At 49.1% G+C, this 8,886-nt stretch overlaps 1 protein-coding gene across 1 annotated transcript in view; it reads left to right on the top strand.

Annotated features, from left to right (window-relative positions):
• The window catches only part of MOCOS (molybdenum cofactor sulfurase), a 52,075-nt gene that overhangs the window by 14,357 nt on the left and 28,832 nt on the right, over window positions 1–8,886 (top strand). Inside the window, exons 5-6 of the mRNA XM_021711122.1 lie at window positions 484–560; window positions 3,845–4,044. Coding sequence (XP_021566797.1) covers window positions 484–560; window positions 3,845–4,044 — 277 coding nt within the window. The remainder of the gene's footprint in view (window positions 1–483; window positions 561–3,844; window positions 4,045–8,886) is intronic.

The following is an 8,886-nucleotide window of genomic DNA, read 5'->3' as shown; positions in this document are numbered from 1 at the left end:
AAAAAAAAACCCCCCCCCCCCAAAAAAAAAAAAAAAAAAAAAAACCCACCAAAAACCTTAACTGTACGATTGATGCCTTGTCCATAATGCCCTCTTATAATCAAAGAGCAGTATTTCAAGAGCCAAAAGCACTTGAGGTTTTATCACGTCAAGCCTTCTGGGGGCAGCAAAGCATCTCTTGTCTCGTTAGTGTCTCAAGGTGGCAGCTGTCTTTTCAGACCCTTTATCACCACTGCCAGCCACCCTAGGAAGTTTGGAGCAGCCAAAGGCCTCAGTGCGGGTCAGGGCCAGGGCAGCCAAGTGGGTCTTGGTGGGTAGTCTCTCTCCTGAGAGGGAGAACAGTGGTTTTCATAAGGTGAGAGAAGGAAGGGTTTAACAGAAGGAGGCCAAGCCTAAAATCTAGACCCCGTCTCAAACTACAAAATGCACATGGATGGAGTTGGCCACAGCTTGATCTTGTCCCTCTCCCCCCCGTGGCTGTAGGTTCGAAGACGGCACCATCTCGTTCCTTGATGTCATAGCGCTAAAACATGGATTTGATGCCTTGGAGCGCCTCACAGGTCAGTGGACGTTTTTCTCCATGTGGATCTGGGGTGCTGTGTCCTTGGAGTCCTGGCACAGGTGTCATTCAGAGGAAGAGGACGGTCTGTGGAAGTGTGTGGCATGTAGTGGCTGGGCACCGCATGCGGTTAAATCTGATTCCACACTGGGTACAGTGACTCACTCATGTAATCCCAGCACTTTTTGGAGGCCAAGGAGGGAGGATCACTTGAGCCCAGGAGATCAGTCTGGGCAACGTAGCGAGATCTTGTCTCTGCAAAAAAAATAAAAAAAATTAGCCAGATGTGGTGGTGTGTATCTGTAGTCCCAGCAACATGGGAGGCTGGGGAGGAAGTATTGCCTGAGTCCAGTAGGTCAAGGTTGCAGTGAGCTGTGATCATGCCACTGTACTTCAGCCTGGGCGATGGACTGAGACTTTGACTCAGAAAAAAAAAAAATTCCAAGTAACTTCAAAAGAACTTCTGAGAGCAAGGGAACAAGATGGACTTTTCTGGGTTGTTTTTTGTTTTGTCAGCTAAAATAACATTTTATCCAAGCCAGGCATGGTGGCTCATACCTGTAATCCCAGCACTTTGGGAGTCTTAGACAAGAGGATTGCCTGAATCCAGGGGTTTGAGACCAGCCTGGGTAACTTTGCTAGACCTCGTCTCTTTAATAAGCCAAAAAATTAGCCAGATGGAGTGGTAGTCCCAGCTCTTCAGGAGGCTGAGAAGGAAGGATCACCTGAGCCCAGAAGGTCAAGGGTGTGGTGGTCGTGTGTGTGCCACTGCACTCCAGCCTGGGTGACAGAGTAAGACCTTGACTCAAAAAACAAAACATTGTATCCAAATAGGAGAATCAGCACAGAAAGGGATTTGATGGTCCCGGATCCCAAGGCCTTATTCAACTCTTGCCTTTCCAGATCCTTCTGCAGCCCCTGGGAGCTATGTGAGGAGCTCACTCTGCTCATGAAGTAGCCAAGGCTCAGGAAAGTTAAAGGCCTTCCAGACTAAGAGTTGGCGACTGGGAGGCAAGGACTCAGGCCACGGCATGCCCTCACCACGCCCTGAGCTCCCTGCCACCACCTCTGCCCATGGTCTGTGCGAGGCACGTCCTACTTCCTGACTGGTGCTCTCTTTCTTGTTACAACAAGGCCCTTCAGATCCTCAGCCTTAGCCCAACACAGGGGCAGAAGGGATTCCTGGTGAGAGCGGGTTGCCCTGCTGGCAATTGCAGGGAGCGGAGTGGGCAGAACCCAGGACAAAGGGGGGGCGGATAGTACAGGCTACACCGAGGGGTGGGCACTTTCCAAGGAAAGGTCTTAACAGGGCACCCAGATCTCAGGTGATGGTGTCTAAGAGGGCTGGGCATCCCAGAGGGAAAAGGTTGATGATACCAGCCCATGATATGGCAGACCCTGATTTTTACTACTTAATTGCCCTTTATTTAAAAAATTGCAGTAAAATGTACATCACATGAAATTTATCATTTTAACCATGTTTAAGCACACAACTTAGTGGCATTAAGTACATTCGCAATGTTATGCAACCATCACCATTATCTGTTTCCAGAACTTTTTCATCAGCCCAAACAGAAACTCTGAACCCGTTGAACAGTAAACTCCCAATTCCCTCCCCCAGCCCCAGCCCTTGGCAACCTCAGTTTTACTTTCAGTCTCTTTGGATTTGCCTATTCTAGGGACCTCACATCAGTGGAATCATACAATATTTGTCCTTTCGTGTCTGGCTTTTTTCACTTAGCGTAGTATTTCCTAGGTTCATCCTTTCTTTTTTCCTTCCTTCCTCACTCCCTCCTTCTTCCTCTTTCTTTTTTAAAAAATTTTTATTTTAAAGATGTGGGGTACAATTCAGGGTTAAGTATACAAATTTTCATTATGCAGGTACCCTTGTTGATGAGGTGTGCCCCCCTCCCCCGGCAGATTCCCACTGTTGCCAATCCTGCCTTCCCCCCTTCTTTTCCTTCCTTCCTTCCTCCCTTCCTCCCTTCCTTCCTCCCTCCCTCACTCCCTCCCTCTCTCCTCTCTCCCTCCCTCCCTCCCTCTCTCCTTCCCTCTCTTCCTTCCTTTATTTTTCTTTCTTTCTTTTGACTGAGTTTTACCCAGCCACCCAGGCTGGAGTGCAGTGGCTCATTCATGGCTACCACAGCCTCGACCTCTTGGGCTCAGGCAATCCTTTGGCAGCCACCTCCCAAAGTGCTGGTATTATAGGAGTGTGCCACCTTGCCTGGTGTGCTTTGTCTATTATTTAAATGATTTAAACATTAATAAAAGCAAACAATAATAAAATGTCACAATAAAATAAAATACTGGACATCTTTGTGATCTGTTAACAAAAGGTCTAAATTATCTGAATGTTTAAGTAACATTATATGGAAAAAAGAGGGTGACAAGAATTTCTATGGAAAATTTCCACAGAAACGGCAATGGAAAACTGCTGTTCAGTACCAAAGAGCTAAGCGTGTGTCATAAGGATGGCCCCATAGCTTTAAACATCTTTATTTTTAAAAATTATTTTGTTCTTTTCTTTTTTGAGTTGGAGTCTCAACCCGTTGCCCAAACTGGAGGGCAGTGGCAGACTCATGGCTACTGCAACCTCGACCAGTTGGGCTCAGGCTATCTTTCTGCCTCAGCCTTCCAAGTAGTTGGAACTACAGGCTTGTGCCTCCATGCCTGGCCAATTTTTCTTGATTTATTATAGAGATGAGGTCTCGCCAAGTTGCCCAGGCTGGTCTCAAACCCATGGGCTCAGGCAATTCTCTCACCTTGGCCTCCCAAAGGGCTAGGGTTATAGGCATGAGCCACTGCACCTGGCCTTTGTTTTTTTCTTTTATTTATTTTTCAATATAGTTCATAGGTTCATATTGTTTTGTTTTTGAGTCAGAGTCTCACTCTTTTGCCCAGGCTGGTGTGTAGTGGCACAATTGCAGCTCACTGCAGCCTCCAACTCCTGGGCTCAAGCAATCTTCCTGCCTCAGCCTCTTGAGCAGCTGGGACTACAGGCAGGTGCCACCATGCTTGGCTATTTTTTTTTTTTGTAGAGGTAAGGTCTTGCTATGCTGCCCAGGCTTGTCTTAAACTCCTGACCTCAAGCAATCCTCCAACCTTGCCCTCCCAAAGTACTGGGATCACAGGCATAAGCCATCATGCTGGCCATTTACATATCTTTAAAATCATTAATGTGAAGTCCAGGTTTGCCAGTTGTAACGAGCACGTTTTCTTAGAAGTGAGTGATTGAATTGACATCAAAATTCACGATGCTTTTTGCATTTCGTCCTTGGTGTTGAGGTGGAATGGAGGAAATACAGCAACATACCTTCGGCCTGGCACAGTATACCCACGCGGCCCTGACCTCTCTCCGGTACCCCAATGGGGCCCCCGTGGTGCGGATTTACGGCGACTCCGAGTTCAGCAGCCCTGAGGTTCAGGGGCCGGTCATCAATTTTAATGTGCTGGATGACCGAGGGGACGTCATTGGCTACTCCCAGGTGGGTTTTCTTTTCATCTTGCCGACCTTGTGACAACACAGTTGCCCCCGTCTGGAACTCGGGGGGCCTTAGTGAAACACTCTGTGCACTGCAAGTGGCTGTTGAGGCCACCTGGCCCTCACCCGCAGGCTTTTCTACTGGTTTTCACACAGTTCTAACAGGTGAGGCTCTTTAGTTTCTCCATCCTCTTTGCTTAGCCGGCAGTGGTAAATTTCACATGGGAAGGAAGGAGCCAGTTAGCAGTGGAAAAGGGCTGGGCTGGCACGGTGGCGGATGCCTGTAATCCCAGCACTTTGGTAGGCCAAGGTGGGGGGAATTGCTTGAGCCCAGGAGTTTGAGACTAGCCTGGACAACATAGCAAGACCTCGTCTCCACAAAAAAAAAAACAAGTAAAATCAGAAAAATTAGCTGGGTGTGGTGGCGTATGCCTATAGTCCTAGCTACTTGGGTGGAAGCTGAAGGAGAAGGATCACCCGAGCCCAGGAGGTTGAGGCTACAGTGAGCCATGATCATGCCACTGCACTCCAGCCTGGGTGACAGAGTGAGACTTTGACTCAAACAAACAAACAAACAAACAAACAAACAAAAAACCCAACAGTGGAAGGGGATAGCTGACTGCTAGCCAGCAAGGGACACATACTGAAATAGCACAGATAGAAAAGCAGTGGGGACAGAAGCCCACGGCTGAGGTTAGTCCACTCCTAGATGGCCCTGTGGGCCAGCGATGTGTCAGACGGTGTTACAATATCACACAAGACAGTGGGCTCGTTACCACCCTTGGCTTGCCTGTTGTTTGGGACTCAGGTCCCCTTTCTCAGGGGAAGTAGAAACGATGCCCTCAGGGTCACAGAAGCCCCACGGCTGCCTTAGTTTATGCATATTGTTGGTTAGAAATAGTTTCTGCAGATATTCCTGTGAAAAGTGCCCACAGTGGCTTGCAGGTGGGGAACTGTTGTCATCGGCATGGTTGAGTAAGCTGGTCACTTCCAGATCCACTATAGTGTCAAGAGTCACATGCATAGTGGTGGTGGGGCACCAGGTGGTATGTCACTTCCTTCCAAGACCTGCTTCTTGAGAAGCAAATTTTTTTTAAAAATAGGATCTCTGTCGCTCAGGCTGGAGTGCAGTGGTAGGATCAAAGCTCACCGCTGCCTCAATCTCCTGGACTCAGGTGATCCTCCCATCTCATCTGCCTGTGTGACTGGGACTGCAGGCAAGTGCTACCACGCCCAGCTAATCTTTGCATTTTTTGGTAGAGATGAGGTCTCACTGTGTTACCTAGGCTGGTCTCAAATTCCTGGCCTCAAGCAATCATCCCACCTTGTCCTCCCAAAGTACTGGGATTATAGGCATGAGTCACTGTGCCCCGCCCTAACTAAATTTTTTTTTTGTAAAGATGAGGTCTTGCTATGTGCCAACATTGGTCTTGGACTGCTAGGCACAAACAATTCGCCCACCTTAGCCTCTCAAACTGCTGGGATTACAGATGTGAGCCACCATGCCTGCCGAGAAGCAGATTTTCTGTCCAGATACATTTAGAAGATGGTGCCAGTTTGCCCTCCAAAGCACATCTCCATTCACCTTTGTTAAACCCCAAATCTTCCAAACAAAATCCACTTCCCAAAGGATCTTTTTATCCCCCTTCTGAATAGCCAGAAACATTCTAAAGATCAAACTTGGGAAATTTTCTTCCAGGGGTAATCCTGGCCCTCACGGCATTCAGGGACAGACGCTATGGCCACTGGTGGTCTCCTGAGAATGTCGACTGTGCAGACTCCCACTGCCTCCAGTTATCATACCTATCAGAGCCAGACTGACACCACTGAGAAGCACTGAATGTTTTTGTGGGGGTGAGGGAGGTGGGGAAAAATGCATCAAAAGACTTGCCTTCTTAAATATGTTATTTTAAGCTGGGTGCTGTAGCTCAAGCCTGTAATCCCAGCATTTTGGGAGGCTGAGGTGGGAGGATTGCTTGAGGCCAGGAGTTCAAGACCAGCCTGGGCAACAAAGCAAGACCCTCTCTCTACAAAAAATTAAAAAATAAAAAAGCTCTCCCTCCTCCTTCCCTTCCTCCTCCCCCTCTCCCCCTTCCTTCTCTTTCCTCCTCCTCCCCTCCCCTCTCCTCCTCCTTCCCTCCCCTTAAAAATAAAAAAAATGAGCCAGGCGTGGTAGCACTCACCTGAAATGAAAAGAAAAGAAAAAAGTAAGTGCTCAGTAACTGTTGGGCACAAGGTGCCTGGCCTGGGAGACTGTGGGCACCGTGATGGGCTGTTTTCTCAGTGAAAGAAGTTTGGCGCCAGTAATGACCCCTCACCCGTTTAAGGTCAAGAGATTTATTAAAGCAGCGGTTATAAGGGAAAAAGGGAAAGGGTCTGTGGAGAGAGAGAGAGAAAGGAAGTGGGAGAGAGGCGGGGAGAGAGCTGCAGAGAGGGAGAGAGCTGCAGAGAGGGAGAGAGCGACAGAGAGAGAGAAAGAGAGACTGAGAGAGAGAGATATGCAAGGAGAGGGCTGTATTTACTAGCCTGACAGGGGCCGGAAGGGGCCGTGCTATGTTTCTATTGGAGGAGCTGCATGGGAGTAGGGTGGGGCCAACGCCGTGTTACAGTCCTATTGGACGCATAGCAAAGCTGGCTACGGATTGGAGGCTTGCAGGTTTGAATTGTGCACACAGAAGCCGGGACCTAGGGCCTCTGTTGTCTGGTGTGTCCTCACCATGCTCGGCGCCATTCTGGTCACTTCCTGCACCTTTCACTCAGCCCTCTCCTACCATAGCATATAAGCTGCCTCATCAGCTGGGCACAGGCTGGGCTGTGTGAGATTCCCCAAGGCTGAGGGCAGTAGGGACTGACGATACAGGGGACATTAGGACAAAGGGCATGTATGACGGCAGCAGCGTCTTCCATCTACGTCCTCTTCTGCCATGTGACCTTGAAGCTTCTCCATGGAAGGCTGGGGTCCACGTCTCTTCCTCTTGAATCTGGGCATGTTTGTGACTTGCTTGTAACAGGTAGAATGCCACGGAGGTGACTGCACGGCTTCTGAGATGCAGTCAGAAAAGGTATTGTCATGTTGGCTTTGTTCCCTGGGACACTCATTTTATTTAATTTAATTTAATTTAATTTATTTTATTTTATTTTATTTTTTTATTTTTGAGTTGGAGTCTCACTCGCTCGGGGCTCTGGCGATCCTTCCACCTCAGCCTTCCGAGTAGCCGCAATTACAGGCTTGCGCTACCATGCCCGGCTGATTTTTTGATTTATTGTAGAGATGAGGTCTCGCTGCCCAGGCGGGTCTTGAACCCGCGGGCTCAGGCAATTCACTCACCTCAGCCTCCCAAAGTGTGGGATTACAGGCTGAGCTGCTGAGCCCGGCTTTTTTTTTTTTTTAAATAGAGTCTCATTCTGTCATCCAGGCTGGAGTGCAGTGGTTCAATCCTGGCTCACCGTAGTCTTGACCTCCTGGGCTCAAGTGATCCTCTTGCCTCAGCCTCCTAAGTAGCTGGAACTATAGGTGCATGCCACCATGTCCAGCTAATTTTTTGTAGAGATGAGTTCTCACTGTGTTGTCCAGATTGGTCTTGAACACTGTGCTCAATGCAGACACCTTCCCTTGAGTTCAGCCTGAGCTCCTGGACTGAGGATCCTCACTGGGACCCAGGCCCTTGGGGAGTAGACTTTTTGGCCACAGCCCGTAGGAACTGAGGCAAACATCCCCAGGGCTCGAGTGTGTATGAACCTCTTGCCTCTGCCTTCCAAAGTGCTGGAATTACAAGCATGAGACACCATGCCCATTCTTTTTTTTTTTTAAATAGAGTCTCATTCTATCACCTAGGCCGGAGTGCAGTGGTTCAATCCTGGCTCACCACAGTCTTTACCTCCTGGGTTCAAACAATCCTCCTGCCTCAGCCTCCTGAGTAGCTGGAACTACAAGCATGCACCACCATGCCCTGCTAATTTTTTGTAGCAATGAGGTCTTACTAAGTTGCCCAGGCTGGTCTGGAATTCCTAGGCTCAAGCGACCCTCCCACCTCAGCCTCCCAAAGTACAAGCATGAGCCACTGTGCCCAGTTGGGATTCTAATTCAGCTTGGTGGCACTGGGCTGGGGCAGGATGGGGCTTCCTAGGAATCGCTCTATGAGTGGAATCCTGACTCTGGAGATGGAGTTGGTGGAACCCCGTGGAGCTGCCAGGGCCCACCTTGCAGCTCTGGGGAACTCCTGTTTGTCACAAGCAGGTCTCCATGTCCTGAGCTATTAACCCGTGATGAAGGAACAGAGTTGTTTCTAAGACCCCTCAGTTCAACCCAGAGAATGGCTTCTTCTTCCTGACAGCCCAGGGAGATGGCCATAGTGGAGTCAGGCACGGCCTTGACAAGGGTCTATGAGAGACATAACCAAGAGCCTAGGCAGACCATGTGGTGCCGGGTATCCTGCCAAGGATGCCGGATGCCATACCCCTTGTGGCTGTCTCTGGCCAACCGTGTGTGACTTCCCAGGGAGAAAAGTTCAAAATCTTACCCAGCTGAGCAAGACGTGTTTGTTTCCTTGAATGCTCACTCCAGCTTCAACCTCTTGGGATCAGGCGATCCTTCTGCCTCCCAAGTAGCTGGAATTACAGGCGCACACCACCGTGCTTGGCTAATGCTTTGATTTTTTTGTTTATTTTTTATTTTTTGAGTTGGAGTTTTACTCTGTCGCCCATGCTGGAGTGCAGTAGCACACTTTTGGCTACTGCAACCTTGACCTGCTGGGCCCCGGTGATCCTTTCGCCTCAGCCTTCCAAGTAGCTGGAACTATAGACATGCGCTACCATGCCCGGCTATTTTTTTTTTTTTTTGAGTGGG

The sequence above is a fragment of the Carlito syrichta genome, unplaced genomic scaffold (genome assembly GCF_000164805.1).
Source record: "Carlito syrichta isolate Samal-C Ts95f unplaced genomic scaffold, Tarsius_syrichta-2.0.1 Scaffold301868, whole genome shotgun sequence".
Classification (NCBI taxonomy): domain Eukaryota; kingdom Metazoa; phylum Chordata; class Mammalia; order Primates; family Tarsiidae; genus Carlito; species Carlito syrichta.
The sequence above is the reverse complement of the archived record's forward strand: the minus strand, read 5'-3'. Positions and strand labels throughout refer to the sequence as shown.